The 16,112-nt window shown below is 42.2% G+C and overlaps 1 protein-coding gene across 7 annotated transcripts in view; it reads right to left on the bottom strand.

Moving 5' to 3' along the window:
* The window catches only part of LOC119647766 (WD repeat-containing protein 47), a 92,619-nt gene that overhangs the window by 66,405 nt on the left and 10,102 nt on the right, over nt 1-16,112 (bottom strand). For 2 of the 7 annotated variants that reach the window (XM_038048892.1, XM_038048897.1), the window contains one exon: nt 11,297-11,393. In XM_038048892.1, the coding sequence (XP_037904820.1) occupies nt 11,297-11,393 (97 nt within the window). Of the gene's footprint in view, nt 1-335; nt 1,021-1,827; nt 2,420-11,296; nt 11,394-11,462; nt 11,591-16,112 lie in introns of those variants that run through there. The other 5 variants (XM_038048896.1, XM_038048899.1, XM_038048898.1 and 2 more) reach the window with 5 other exon arrangements.

Genomic DNA, 16,112 nt, shown 5'->3' with positions numbered 1-16,112 from the left:
TCAAGCAGAACCAGAAATTGCTGCCAAGTGTGGAGCTTAGAACTACCATCATCGGGTCATGAAAAATCAACTTATTCGTAAGTTCTATATTTAGAAAACGTGCAGAATCAAAAGTGTGAGTCACGACAAATTCGGAAAATCGATATCTGTTTAACTGAACTAATCATGCGGATTTTATTACATCACACCTAATTGCTGGAATAAAAAAGATACTGGTGCCATTTGGACTTTTCATAGATTAAGTATTTGGTCATTTCCGTTTTCGCATGTAAGTAGTTAGTGTTATTTTCTGTTAACAATTGAATACAATACAATTTTAAGTTCATTATCATCACCTGCGACTCATCGTTTGTATTTAAATTCGCCAGGTCTTTCGCTATCAATTCTATGGACGCTCTACGTATATCTAATGAATCCAGAGACATTCGTCGTCCCCGCAGAGAATCTATTGACCCACTTGAACCTTTTCGAGCCTTACTATGATTTACGAAATTTTCATTTTCCAAAATGGTAACGTGTCTATTTAAATTTTCTTTCGTCAGTCGATTTCGGTCGGCTTTATTATCTTCATTTGGATTCTTCCTCAAGATTGAAGATTTACAGCCACCACCATTCTGTTGCTTGATTTGGGCAGGTTTCTCACCACCGCCGCCGTTAGTTGTGTTGTTGACATAATCTCTAGGCACCGAAGTGGCTCGTCCTTTAACCACATTCAGTAGATTTCGTGAACCAAAACTATCGCGTCGCACCAGATTCGTCTCACCAGAACTGTCCGCTTTCAGATACAGTTGACTACCATGAATTTGTCTTTTGCCAAATTCTATAATTGGTCGTGGCCGGTTCAGGCTTAGTGAGTTTAGACTAGCTCTGCGGGTCAGATTAACCCGGGGTTTTGGAGTTTGATTCACATTCAGTTGTGGATTTGATGCTTGCGTTGGTGTTGATGAACGGAGTAGCGATGGAAATGCCGAAGGATGTTCAATGTTACGAAACATACTCGGATTCCATGAATTTCGCTTTCTGCAAGCAAACAATTCCAAATTGGGGGTTTTAAGCTGGAAAACTTATCATAGACAAATTAGGAAACAATTGCTGAAGATATTTTTACGTTCGACAATGGGTCATTGACCATTATGTGACTACTCATCTCAGATTATTTTATCTGCACACATAAAAAGATTGCGGTTAATTTGTCTCTGAGCGGAATTTGGAAGCGATAGTTTGGATTTAAATGGCAATTAAAACCTGAACTAGGAAAATTAACACAAGTTGTATATTAAGAAAGTTAAACTGGTTGCAATCTTTCTTGTGGATATTATTCTGAGTTGAAGTGGAAAAACGGTTTAAATCTTTGTTGGGAGTTCACTGGATTAATTTTGCTTGCAGCAAAAAATAGTGCTTAGGGGTATATGCGCGCCGACCACTTGTAGGAACTGACTTTGCATATATGATGAGGTTGGAAATTTATCGAGTGAAGAACAATTTGTTCCTGAATATTCAGTGACTTTTTAATGCTTTGTCCAGAGAAACAGATGAAATTTAATAAAGTCAATATCAAACAGAAAAAACTGACAAATATTCAAGACCTTTACATTATGAATTTAACTCCTCAAGACTTGCCAATGGCGGTTTAAATTTCTTGGCTTGCAACCATGATTTGGACTTCTGAGAAGTATAGGTCAAGCCCCTGCAAATCCCGACAGAAGAAAGGCTTTCGCTCCACCCCATCGAAATAGTGGAACTATTATATAATATCAGCAATTGTTTCCCAATTCATACATCACCAGAGCAATGTACTTTGCAAAATGCAAATAAACGTCATCTAACCTGTTGCGGTCATTCATTGCACTGCGTCCACCGCCGGAACCCTCTGTGAATGATTGCCTGCGCCTGATGGCAGCTGCTGAATCGACCGTATCTTTGCCCAGTGACGAAGAAACCGATGAACGTCGGGTTGTGTCATTCCAATTATTTGAAATATTTATAGCCGATGAGAACATTTTACGATTCTTATCCAGGCTCAGATTTTTATTAACAGCGATAATGTGGTTGGGTTCGACGCTACCCGCGCGGCTTCCTCTTCGATGCACATTGCACTTTTTGTCTGTTTCAACCTCGGTAACTTTAATAATTTCACTTTCACGTCGACCGCCAAACATCTGATCAATTTTTTTCAATTGATCAATGGACCGTCGTCGATTCTGCATGTTTTTTTTTTCGTCAGATTCGAATCAGATCACCAACAATCACACCAACAGGTTCAGGCTATTCGTTCGAACAGCTTTAAAAGGGGCAAACGAAGCAAATCGGACAAAAACTAGAGATTCCAGCGTCGCTTAATTATCGAAACAACAATAACGCGAATATAAGATACACTGATCGCGTTTGCTTACTACTCGCTAGTCAAATCACTAACTCCCAAGAAAACGACGAAGAAGGTGATTCAACAGATGATTGCCTTAGCGCTGACTCGAGCAACGCTCATGATGACGATTCTATCACCATCATGCTCTTTCATCATCGGCACGCCATAACTCGCTAGCGAGCTAGCCTGCATCGCTTCAAAAGTAAGAAAAAGCAGTAAAAGACCCGATAAAGCTAAGCCCAAGACGTAGATCACGCCTGGGCTAGCGAAGCCTCAGAGCAGAGTTGTCTTGCTGTTTTTGTAGAAAATGTTGTGGCGTTGAGTGCTTTTATCAAGTTTTTGTCCAGGTCTTTTGAAATGTTTGCGATTCCGAGCGTTTTTGAGAATCATCGCTTGAGCATGTGTAGTGATGATCATGTGCATAGTGTTGGGTGTGCATCAGCTTGAATACGGGACTCCTGATAAATCCTAATTACATTCTTTGTCTAAAATGGGTACTATGCCTAATGCTTTACATACCAGAGGTGAACGTTGCAGTTGATGATCTGTCTTTGTATCATATTCTTTAATTTAATCCAACTTAACGTTCCACTTTGCAATTCCTTATCATTACTTCCGTGATTGGCCTTACTTCTACTAAGTCACTTCGAGTCTGAAGGCTTATCAGTCTAACCGTCAATCCTCCAAATAATTGTTTAAATCGCTTGATATTTTTTCAGATTTTTTTGACGCAGTAGTTTTTGAAAATGAGACCTCTCATCACTAGACTCCACTCCATTTACAAACGATGTCGAAGCTAAAAGTTCATTCCAAAAGTACTCATTTTGATAACCACACATGAAAGTCCTGGGGGTTTAACGTGAGTACCTGCCATGTGGGCATAATCCCACGGTCCTCTTCGGACGATTTTGGAACCACAATCAGAGCCCCGCCATGACTAGCACAGCGGTACTGGTTTATACTGAGTGCAGACCTATCTAACACCTCTGCCGCAACTAAGGGGTACGGCGCCCGAGTTGTACAGCGCAACTCCACGCTTAAGCTCCGAGGAGCTCTGCCCGCGATGTAGGCATAACCACAACAACCATGAAACTCCCACTAGGGGGCCAACCGCAAATAACCGGGCCGAGAACACATCCTCCAGGAATTCTCCTGGAGCATATGCTCTCAGGGGGCCATCCCGGTTCCCATGGTACCAGATAACCTCCGGTGAGGCTTCGTGGCAGAGTCACTTCAGATGAGTCCTTTGCAGACTCGGGTCTGATCGCCCTCCTCGAGTACGTGGGCACGGAACTCCCCAACGGGTTAACTGGAATCAGCCCGAAGCGGAGAACCGCAACGGAACCTTTCACTAACTACCGCTCTGTGTTCTGACAACCACACAGGAAACACATTTTACACGCCCCTTTTGTCCCATGCAATTGAAGCGTACAGTCCAGCGGCTTGGAATCCAGTGACTTTAGAGAGTGGCCAAGGAAGCTATTGACTACATTGCCTCGGTGGTGTATTACTTGGCCATCACGTCTTCTTCTACAAGTTTTCTGGAAAAAGAGCCGAAAGAATTATGCCTTACATGCTGGGCATCTGTCAGCTCCTGGTGGGGGGACAGTACCTAATCGTAAGATATCGCGGAAACTAATGCTAGACCCATTTAGGAGAATTTTGGCGATTCTGCCGCCTCCGCTGATCTCAAAAACACTGGACAGTGGGGGGTGTATAAATGGAAAATTAAACAGAGGAGCATTATTCTGTGATACAAGAGAGACCAATTTAAAATTCAAATAATGATAAACTCGAAAAGAGGAGTAATGATGTGTAGTGACCGCGCCTTCGCGACGGGAGAGGAATCTCATTCGTCTCTTTCTGAATCAATTTGCTCAAATAATGCATTTCATAATGTGCAATTACCCTAATGTTCGCCGCCGATTGCACATTATTGAATGCATTGAATTTTGACAGAGGGGAATGATTTTCCGCATTCTTAGGCGCACGCGCATGTTGCTACAACATGAACTCAAGAGAATTCAAGGTGAAAGTGGCGGCATGGGGTGCGGTTCTCAGAAAGAACAGCTGGACTGGCGGTCGAGAAGAAAGGTTGTCTTTGGAATCGTGGCGAGAAAAAACATCTGGACGGATGGAGGACGAGAACAAGAAAGTTGTCTTTGGAATCGTGACTAGAAAGAACAACTGGACGGACGGAAGACAAGAAAAAGAAAGTTGTTTTTGGAATTGTGGCGAGAAAGAACAGTTGGACTGACGTAGAACGAAAAGAAGAAGTTTTTTTGAATCGTGGCGACGAAAAACCTGGAAGGACTCGAAGTGATTGGTTCAACACCAATGCTAATATCGTTCGCAAATTGACGTCTACCATTGTGGATGATTGTTCAAAGACTTCATTCATGGTTATTACAAATATTTTGAACTCGTGTGTATCAATTGCCACAGAAGTTCTAAAATCCAAAAGAAAAAATTATTCTCGTCGTCTCTCTGGTGTTTTAATTATGGATATTGTCCTTGCTCGAAAATTCATTTCAAATCCATATTAAGTTGATGTGAAGACTGTTCTTATTCCGGTGATATCATAATGCAAACCAAAAGTTTCGTTTTCGCAACCGCGAACTCAAAAAGAGTTTTTTTTTGTTATTGAAAAAGGAAAACTAAGTATTAAATTGTAAATTTTTGCAACCAACTCTGCACTAACCAAAATCAACAGGATCAAATCCACAGAACACGCCGAGCTCGGAGTGATTCAAGTGTAAGTTTTAATTTTTCTTTTCCTTAAAATTAATTTCTTTTCCTTCTACTTTTTTATTTTCTTTAATTTTTTTTTTATTTCATTTGGTAGTTAGTATATATTATTTTCAATTTTTCTTCTATTTTTTTATATTTGGTTTTTTTTGGCGTGAACAATATACAATGACTTTTTTTTAAATAATTTTGATTGATTTGAGGACGTCCCTCTCTCTTCCTCCTTGATCCCGCAAAACCTCTGAAATAATGGTCTGAGGATGTCAAGGAAGGGAGGGAACCTCAGGGGCCGCTCCTCAATCACGATCTGAGGCAGAAATCGGGATTGTGATCCGTCATGGATCCTCGCTCGCGTTGTGGTTTTTATTTGTTAGGCCGTCGCGAATTCCTTCATTTATTGCCTTTTTGAAATCCGGTGCGGACCCACGCATCGGAAAAGACACGTTAATTTTGTAATAATGACACGTGAGCGCTTAAAGGACCCCATCACATTCCCGAGCCTGGCTAGCACAGAGGTGTGCAAGAACGTGTTGACCGAGCACTTTGATAGAGCTTCGATCTTTGCAGGCGGACCTTCACGATCAATTTCGCCAACTTTTTAGGTTTCTGGAATAGCTCTGCCCTCTAAGTCGTTTTCGGCCACTTAGGATGATCGTCTGATTCTCCTATTTCTTTAAGTTCATTACTGATGGATCAAGCGATTCTTTCGGACCCTCGTAGGACAGTAAGTAATAAAAGGACCTCTCACCGAAAAAGAGAAAGCTGAACGAAGTAGTCAAATACGAATAGAAGGAAGAAGATCAAAAAGGAACCACGCAGTCATAAATCAAGGTTTGTACAACAAGAAAGGCGACAAATAAAAGGAGAATATGGTTACAATCGTCTATCATTTTTAGGTAGGTGATAGACCATAGACCAATCTTTTCAGGGACGAAATATCCGGTCCGGAACTGATGGACTTTCGTGAACGACCCTCGGCGTCCGACGAAATACCCATGAAGGAATGTGCTTTTTACGAAATCATTTTTATGGCGTATTCCTTATATCATCCATCATCATATGCGAAAAACAAGTCGAGAAACCGGAAGCTGGGCGCTTCAAGTATGAAAGGTTTTGTTTGCTTCTTCTGTAAGTATACTTGAGTGTAGAACTATCCCATTTGTATGTAGTCCGTTATGTATATGCATTTAGCATGTCAGAATTAGTACTTCGGGTTGTAAATTTACACGGTAAAGACAACTTTGAGCTACTGTAACTTTGTTACTAATAGTACGGTTTTGATCAAAGTTGGAGATAATATGCTTCATATTATATTTTATACTACGACCAGTTTCTATAACTCTGGGATAAACTTAAGGAGGACTTTACTCAATTTACCCAAAAATATTGTAATATACTATTATTAACTTAATTTGAACAGGTACCGGTATAGAGAGTATTTTGAGGCCTGGGCACTATATAGAGGCAGCTTCATGATTTTTTTCAGATTCCTCGGTTGGGTAGTTTCTGAGAATGGGTCCGTTAAAGAAATCATCCCTTTCCACACCTCCCACTCCCAGCTTTTTTAACAAATCTCAAAACTAAGACCGGCTTCGAAAAGTACTAATCGAGACCTTTCATTTGATACCCCACATGACTACGTTCGGTGAAAAAAATTTTCACCCCCCTTTTATATGTATGGGGAATTCTTATTAGTTAAAACCTGTCACTAGTTGTATAGCTGACGTGATCTAAAATTATCCCTCGTAAAGGATACTTCGGTACGATACAGATGAAGAACATAAAGAGTGGAAAGCCCCTACAGGATTCAGTGGTCCTCTTCTGTGGGACACACAAGGGAAATGAAATTAAGTTCCCACGTTGGACGCTATTTATGATAAGTTTTAAAAGCTTACACTACACTTAATTTACATGCGAGATTGTGATCGTTGTACGGAATCTAAATGACAAGACGGTGTCTAAGAACATTGTGTTTCAGTATGTTATCAAGAAATGCGATGTAGGCGACCGTAAAAACAAACACATTGTTCGATCGAAGAGCTTGACATAATCTACGTTGATTTTTAATAATCCAACACTCAATCCAACTGGCAGCATCTAGTTCAATAATAGACAAAGAAATTGGGGGAGACGGACTTAGCAGGGAACGCAAATAATATTACGTCGTAAGTCAAATTGAAGCAGCACACGTTGAAAATGTTAGCGTGACAAGTCAGCAGATAATGATATGAAAGACTATACAAAGCGTAAACTGTTGTCCTGACTAAAGGGAGGATTTCTATTACAATTCCTGTCCAACTTCAAGGCTTGGGCGGCGGTAAACTACCTTAACGTTACATTCTGCTGGGATTCTTTCTGGTGCGGAGTTTTCTCAGCAATGGTGAAATAGAGGCCCCAGCGACTGAAAGATGCAGAAACTGAACGGAAGCGCAGAAGTGAAATCACCACAAATAATACCGCCCCAAGCAATAGCAACTAATAAAAATAGGAAGATCAGTTAGCGACTGAATACCCGGTAAAGCAGAATGATTAGCCGATAGGAGTTCGGTATGAACGTCCTCCATTATATGTGCATATCCTTTATAGATTTTCCACCACAAAAAAGACACGACAGTGGACAATCTGATATTTTTACATTTGAGTTCTGGAAAGAGCTTCGTTGTTTGCTTTTGCTTCATGAACTGACACAACACGGCGAAAAAAGCTGACCAAAAGCAACCACACATAGGTCAAAGGCGACTGAATTATTATAAAACTTGGGAATCGCCTGCTGAACCAATACCAACAGCTCTACTACCAAACCCTATCTCCACCTCCACGCGGTCACCTCTGAGAGCTTTCTTAACGAAGAGCCACTACAACATATATCATAGTGGCCATCCAGTAAACCATGTACCGGAGTAGGTTTCTTAGCCAGTCACAAAATGGAACCTGCTGTTATCGGCTTTGAAAACATAAGCGAACGGCTATGCGCTCTGCGCCTTCGAAGCAAATTTAGAAATATAAGCCTCATTAACGTTCACGCTTCTGCAGAGGAGACTGCAGAGTCAGAGAGGGATACCTTCTACGAGGCAGCAGAACGAACCCTCGAAGCCTGTCCCAGATATGATATCAAAATCATACTTCGGGATTTTAACAGCCAAGTAGGGACGGAGCCCATGTTCAGATGATATGTTGGCTCCGACAACTTACATCAAAGTACAAATGATAACGGACTGTGGATTATTTAATTAGCAGTGTTAGACGAAATGGTTGTTGGAAGTACCTGGTTTGCGTGGAAAGCGGGCCACAAACAAACGTGGGCCTCTCCAGTTTGACCACGTGTTGATCGAACGCCGCCACCTCTCAACCTTGATTAATGTCAGAACATATAGGGGGGCCAATGTAGACTCGGATCACTATCTCACCCAGAATCCCCTCTGACAATCAGGCGAGAGTTAACACTGAAGCCATCCACAACACTGCCCTCCGCAATACCTATAAGGGGGAAATGGATTCCGCAATAACCGCAGGCAACAGAGATCCTGGACATGAAGAATCACCAAATGATCTTCACAATCACCTCAAGAATCTTATCATAAATATGGCCACAAACATACTTGGCCCCAGCCGCGAAAAGAGTCGGCACGGCTGATTTGACGATGAATGTAAGCTAGCAATGGAATAGAAGAATGCTGCATACCGAGCAATGCTTAAAGGATGCGGGTACGCGCGGCGACTTATCACGAACTCCGGCGAGCTGGGAAGCGACTTCACAGACGGAAATAGGAAGCCTGCGAGAGCCAATAGGTCTGTGAACTCGAAAAGTATAGGGAGCAACCGCACCAGGCGCGGAAGTTTTACCAACAACTCAGCAGGATGAAGCCTTATACACCTCGATACTCATTCTGCCGAAAAAAAGAGGGAAATCTGATTTCCGACAGAATGGATATATTGGAGCGATGGGTTGAGTCGCCAGGACCGATGGAACTACAGCCTAATTAGTTAAATATGGAGGCAACCAATTACACCAAGTGGTTCATCAACTTGTGTTCAAGGTGTGGGACAGCGAATCAATGCCTGGCGACTGGCAACGAGGCATTATCTATCCCATACATAAAAAGAGAGCAATGCAGCAATTATAGAGGTATTGCGTTAGTGAGTACCATCTATAAGATATTCTCGGCTGTCTTGCTACCACGGATAGCCCCATACGCTCAGAACATGATTGGCCTATACTAAAGAGGCTTCACTCCAGGCAAATCAGCAACAGATCACATTTTCTCTCTGCTGCAAACGATGGAAAAACTGTTGGAATATGGATGGATATCGCCTATGACAGAATAGCCAGGGTACAACTGTACACAACCATGAGAGAATTCGGTATCTCAACGAAATTGATAAGACTGACTCTGATGAATGTGCTAGGCCAGATAAAAGCAGCAGGACCACTCTCAAGACCATTCGACATCAACAACGGTCTACGACAAGGGGATGCCCTATCATACGTCCTCTTTAACCTGACCCTCGAGAAAGTGATCCGTGATGCTGAGGTAAATTCGAGGGGTATGATTCTCTTTAAGTCCACCCAACTACTGGCCTATCCTGACGATATCGACACCATGGGAAAAACGACCCGAGACGTACAAACTGCCTTCATCCAGATCGAGCATGCAGTATTCGGCGCGAGATCTTGGCTGCACATCAATGAAGGCAAGACAAAATACATGGTGGCAACGTCAGCACCAAAAAGCAACATCAAACCGCACTAGTCAAACGGGAAGAATAAAGATAGGAGACTACAACTTTGAGATCGTTGATAATTCCTTCTATCTAGGTTCGAAAATTACAACCGATAACAGCTACGACGATAAAATCCGCGCAAGGTCGTTGGCAGCCAACAGAGCCTATTTCAGTTTATAAAAACTGTTCCGCTCAAAACCTCTCACCATAGGGTCAAAGCTCTTATTGTACAAGACAATGATCTTGCCAGTCCTCATGTATTCCTCGGAAACTTGGGTTCTTAGCAGAAAAAATTGCGGACCCTACACGAGGATGGACGATTCCGTAGCCTACATAACGACGAAATCTATGAGCGATATCATGATCGTCAGGTTGTGGATAAAATCCGGCTCAATAGGTTACGGTGGGCGGTTCACTTAATCCGTATGGATGAGGATGAGCCCGGAAAGTCTATAAGGGCAATATCTATGGTAGAAAAAGAAGACGAGGCAGACCCTGTCTGAGATGGAGCGATGGCGTAGGTCAGGCGCTAGACAGCTTTTAGGGATATCGAATTGGTGGACCTCTGCGCAAAACCGGGGTTTCTGGAGTTCCTTATTAAGACAGGTTTAGACCGGATACCGGTTGTTGCGCCGTTGATGATGACCTGACTGGTACTGACTACCTGGGAATTCCAACTCAGCGTCGTGACAAAATAAGAAAGGAACATCTTGAATTGTGGAAGAACAAGTCATGGATTATCCATCAAGACAACGCGCTGATTCCGTCACCTTTCCAAACTAGCTGGAAAGTGTAGATTAGGCGGTAAAGACGTCAATTTATCTAAATTTGGATTAAATCATTCCATAAATGATACACAGCGTTTTAAACTAAAGCAATTGTAATGAAATACTGCTGAAACGTTCAAAACAAAATAATGTACATAGAATGGTAGAGTTGCACAGTATTTTCCTACAGTATAAAGGTTCCTACAATATGAAGGGCATAATAAAACTAGGTTCAAAGATCAGATCTTAAAAGTAAATTATTCAAACCATGACACATAAGTTGACAATATTTTTCCAACATCACTGTAACACCAAATCAAAGAGCTGAAGTCGCATTGCCTTTTTGTGTTCAATTCAAAAAGTCTACTTGTTGCGATCAGCAACACAACGAAATTGAACAACAAAAATTGAGTGGGTTTTCTGTTTATGGTTATAAAATTTGTCTCGATCTCGGCTTTGTGCCAAGGCTATGCAAAAGATTTTGATTTCACATTACAATTACAACTGTCCCGATGGCTACATGATTGATTCCGATCGCATTCAGCTGGAGTTTTCCACGGACCTCCCTCCCTCTGCGACTACACAGCAATTTAGATTTGCTCGAGCGTGATAAGCATTTGACATTAACATCGGCATTAACGCATTATTAACAGGGAGTTCGCGACAATCTCGATCAATTAATTCAACCACTTACCTCCTCGAGGAACCTCTCCTTTGGGCCGCTTGTAACTGAGTCCGTTGCAATGTCGGAGCTGCCCGCCATGTGGTCATTCTCGAGTTGTGCTTTGATGCTGTAAAATGAAAATGGTAAATTTAGATTTCACATGAAATTAGTTGATCGATCCGCGTCAATAACAAACTCATTAATTAATGGATACAAATGTTGAATGATATATTCCTGTGTGGGAGGGTGTTTACGGCCGTTGGGTATAGGTTGGAACAAGTATCTCAAGACTATGCTCAGAAGACTTCCTCACTTTGCACCAATATTCGACTAACTACTGTGTGGGGTCGTTGTTTAATTGATGGACGGAAAAAATCGTCGTTATTAATTAATTGAAATGCATGGCACGCTATTGTGAGAGGATTCCTAGTGATGAATCTTGACTCATGCAATTATTAATTCATTCATTGTTTCGCATAGAGCGATGAGATAATGGAGCCGCTCTTCATGTTTTTGTCTATCTTCAGATCTTCCGATGAGTGTTACTACAGATTTTGGCATGAGGCTCTTGTCATAGAAGCTTGTTCTACAAAATCTTAATAGAACTCCAAACATGTAACAAACTATTTTAGGAAATTACCGTAAAGGTACGACAAACAATCTAATTTTTCAGAAATCGATTTTGTAGTAAATCGAAACTATCGTCGTTCTATATAGAAAGACTTGATATCGGATGCGAATGTAGCAATAAAACAATAGAAAGTACGAAAATCTTTGATCTAATTACATCTTTGATGTTTTTGTATCTTTTCGACACAACTGTCTTACAATTCATCTAATGAAATCAGATATAATGAGCTAATTGTTTACACTTGTTAAGTATTAGAGCTAGAGCCTAATATTGTGCAAATTTTGGATAGTAGTTTGCTCATTTTATAGAGAGGTGATGTTTATCACCACATAAATCGGATGAATCAGTTTAAACTCGACAACAAATATACTATAGTAAATACGACAATAGGAATTAGTTTGTGTTTCTAATTTGGGCATCGTAACGAATAACAAGTGTGAATAATCCATAGATTGAAGGGCCCTTCCCTCGAATGAAAAGAGTACTCTTATGTCCACGTTTGTGAGTCCTGGACAATGCGAACCCGCAGATTAGAGAGGAGGAACGACGAGCGTGATCAAAGCGTAGTATAGGATTGGTACCCACGATGGAGCATAAAACCTGGAAAACGCCTGCTGAAAAACACCAACAGCTCTACTACCAAACCTTATCTCCACCTCCACGTGGTGATCGCTGGAAGCTCTTTCTTAACGAAAAGCTGTAAACGGAGAAAGATGAAGGCGAGTCTCCCGCGTCTAAAAACGGGACAAATTATACCAACTGGTCCAGAACATATAGGGGGCCAGCCAATATAATCCAGATCACTACCTCGTTGGCATGGTGCTCCGAGTTCGAATAACAACACCACCTAGAATCCCCTCTGACAATCAGGTGAGAGTTAACACGGAAGTCATCCACAACATAGTCTTCCGCGACACCTATAAGAGGGAAATGAATGCCACAATAACAGCAGTCAACAGAGATCCTGGAGAAGAACCATCAACAAGTGATCTTCACAATCACCTGAAGAAAGCTGTCATAAATACGGCCACAAACATACTTGGCCGCAAAAAGGGTGCTGCATACCAAGTATTGTTGCATTCTCAAAGAACGCGGGCACGCGCAGAGACTTATCACGAACTCCGGCGAGCGGAGAAGCGACTTTAAAGACGGAAAATGGAAGCCTGGGAGAACCAACAAGTCTGTGAACTATAAAAGTACAGGGAGCAACCGCACCAGGCGCGCAAGTTTTATCAACAAGTCAGTAGGATGAAGCCTTGCATACCTCGATGCTCATCCATCGAGACAAAGAGGGAAATCTGATTTCCGACAGAATGGGCATATTGGAGTGATGGGTTGAGTACTTTGATGAACTACTGAACAACCAGAACAGGGCGAGTTGGAGGTCCCGCCAACTGAAGACGACAGACAAATACTGCCACCACCAAGTATGGAGGAAACAGTCCGTGCAATTTATCGGCTTAAAAATCATAAGTCCCCAGGAGCCGATGGAATTACAGCCGAATTAGTTAAATATGGAGGTGACCAATTTCACCATATGGCTCATCAACTTGCGCTCAAGGTGTGCGGCAGCGAATTAATTCCTGACCACTGGCAAAGAGGCATTATCTGTCTCATACATAAAAAGGGAGATATCACACAGTGTAGCAATTATAAAGGTGTCACGTTGCTGAGTACCATCTATAAGATATTCTCCGCTATTTTGTTAGGCCGGATAGCCCCATATGCCCAGAACATCATTGGCTCATACCAAAGAGGCTTCATTCCAGGCAAATCAGCAACAGATCAGATTTTTCTCTGCGGCAAGTGATGCAAAAACTGTTGGAATATGGACATCAGTTGCATCATCTTTTCATCGACTTTAAAGCCGCCTATGACAGCATAGCCAACGTAAAAGTGTACATGGCCATGAGAGAATTCCGTATCCCGACGCAGTTGATAAGACTGACTAGGCTGACCCTAACCAATGTGCGAGGCCAGATAAAAGCAGCAGGATCACTCTCGAGACCATTCAACATCAACAACGGTCTACGACAAGGGGATACCCTATCATGCGTCCTCTTTAACTTGGCCCTGGAGAAAATGATCCGCGATGCTGAGGTAAATCCGAGGGGTATGATCCTCTTTAAGTCCACCCAACTGAAGCCCTATGTTGACGATATCGACATCATGGGAAGAACGGCCAGAGACGTACAAACTGCCTTCATCCAGATCGAGCAGGCGGCGCGAGATCTTGGGCTGCACATCAATGGAGGCAAAACAAAATATATGGTGGCAACGTCAGCACCGAAAACGAACCAACCAACAACATCAAACCGCACTGGTGAAGCGGGAAGAATAAAGATAGGAGACTACAACTTTGAGACCGTTGATAATTTCTCCTATCTAGGGTTGAAAATCACAACCGATAACAGCTACGACGATAAAATCCCCGCACGATTGTTGGCAGCCAATAGAGCCTATTTCAGCTTATAAAAACTGTTCCGCTTGAACCGTCTCACCATAGGGTCAAAGCTCCTACTGTACAAGATAATGATCTTGCCAGCCCTCATGTCTTCCTCCGAGACTTCGATTCTTAGGAAGAAAAATGAATCATCCGAAGAATTTTTGGCCCCTACATGAGGATAGACGATTCCGTAGCCACCATAACGACAAAATCTATGAGCGATACCATAACCGTCAAGTTGTGGCTAAAATCCGGCTCAATAGGTTACGGTGGGCGGCTCCTAAATCCGTATGGATGAGGATGATCCAACCCGGAAAGTCTATAAGGGCCTAGACCGGATACCGATTGTTGCGACGTTGATGATGATGATTGGTATATAATACGAACTATATAGGTTGAAATATAACTCCAAAGTATCCTTCAACAGTACGCTAAATGTGACTGTGTTTATTTTACTGCCACAAGATAAACTCTTAAAATTATGTTAAATTTATGTCACCATTTGTTACTTGGGTTGTAATTTCAAAGTTGCTGAAAAACCTCCTAGCGGTATTCCCGTCATTTGTGGAGTCATGTCCCGGCTTTGGCTTTTCTACAATACCTAAACGGGACTTAAATTGCTCTTGGATTTTTTTTATTGTTTCCAAATATTATCTTGTTTTCTGCCAGCTGTGAAAGGGGGATAAACCAAAACGATGATGGTCAGTGCTTGGAGATTTTTCAGTAACTCTTTCCAAATGCATCTCCAGTGGGGTCGCCCCGCTAATATAACATTTTGATGAGGAGTTCGTGTTCGATAAAATCTTGCTAGCACTTCCCTCTACCATTGTAAAATGAAGTTGAAAGTTTATTTACACAGTTTCACCCATCAAATTGGTTACACACGGAGAGTCCTAGCGGTTTAACGTGAGTACCTGTCTCGTGGACTTAATCCCACGGTCTTCTTCAGACACGGATTGATTTTGTGACCAAAATCAAAGTCCCGCTGTGACAAGCAACAATGGTACCAATCTATACCAAGTGCATGGCTCAGCATTCATACTGGTGAATACAAGACCTACCAAAATCGCTACCGAACTAAGGAATACGGCACCCGTGTTGAAACGCAACACCACGCTGAGACCCGAAGGTCTCTGTTCGCTTGAACGCAACCACAACCGCCATGAAACTCTCATTAGGGGGCCAACCGCAAACAGCCGAGCTGAACGCACATACAACAGGAATTCTCCTGAAGTATGTGAGTCCAGGGGCTATCTCGGTTTCCATAGTACCAGTATACCCCTGGTAAGGTTCCGTGACTATTGCCACTTCAGATGAGTTCCCGCGCAGGCTCGGGTCTGATCGCCCTAGTTAGGCCTTTGGAGCATTCGCCTATTGCTCCCGGTCCTACCACAATCGAGGTTCTCCTCGGCGACTTGGTTTTGGTTTGGCCGGCAGGGTTGCCGCCCCGTCTTCCTCCTCGCCACCTCTGAGCACCTGGTTACACATGGAGGAAGGTTTTTTATTTAATCGCTTATGTTATGTTCATATTCTCTTATTAATGATGCACATTCCTTCATGTAAATAAGTTTTATTGGCCTGCAAAAAAATGTTGATGATGGACGAGAATTTACCCATAGGTCTTGGTTATTTACGTCTTTCATTTTAAGAGGTACAAAAGCAAACACAAACAAAAACTCGTCGGTATTTGTGGAAGCATTGACGAATTTTTGTTTGAACGTGCTACGACCTGAGCTTCCGTCAAATCCCCGCTTAATATAAGAATTAAA

The sequence above is a fragment of the Hermetia illucens genome, chromosome 2 (assembly GCF_905115235.1).
Source record: "Hermetia illucens chromosome 2, iHerIll2.2.curated.20191125, whole genome shotgun sequence".
NCBI lineage: Eukaryota > Metazoa > Arthropoda > Insecta > Diptera > Stratiomyidae > Hermetia > Hermetia illucens.
Note: the sequence above shows the minus strand (reverse complement) of the source record. Positions and strands in the feature narration are given on the sequence as shown.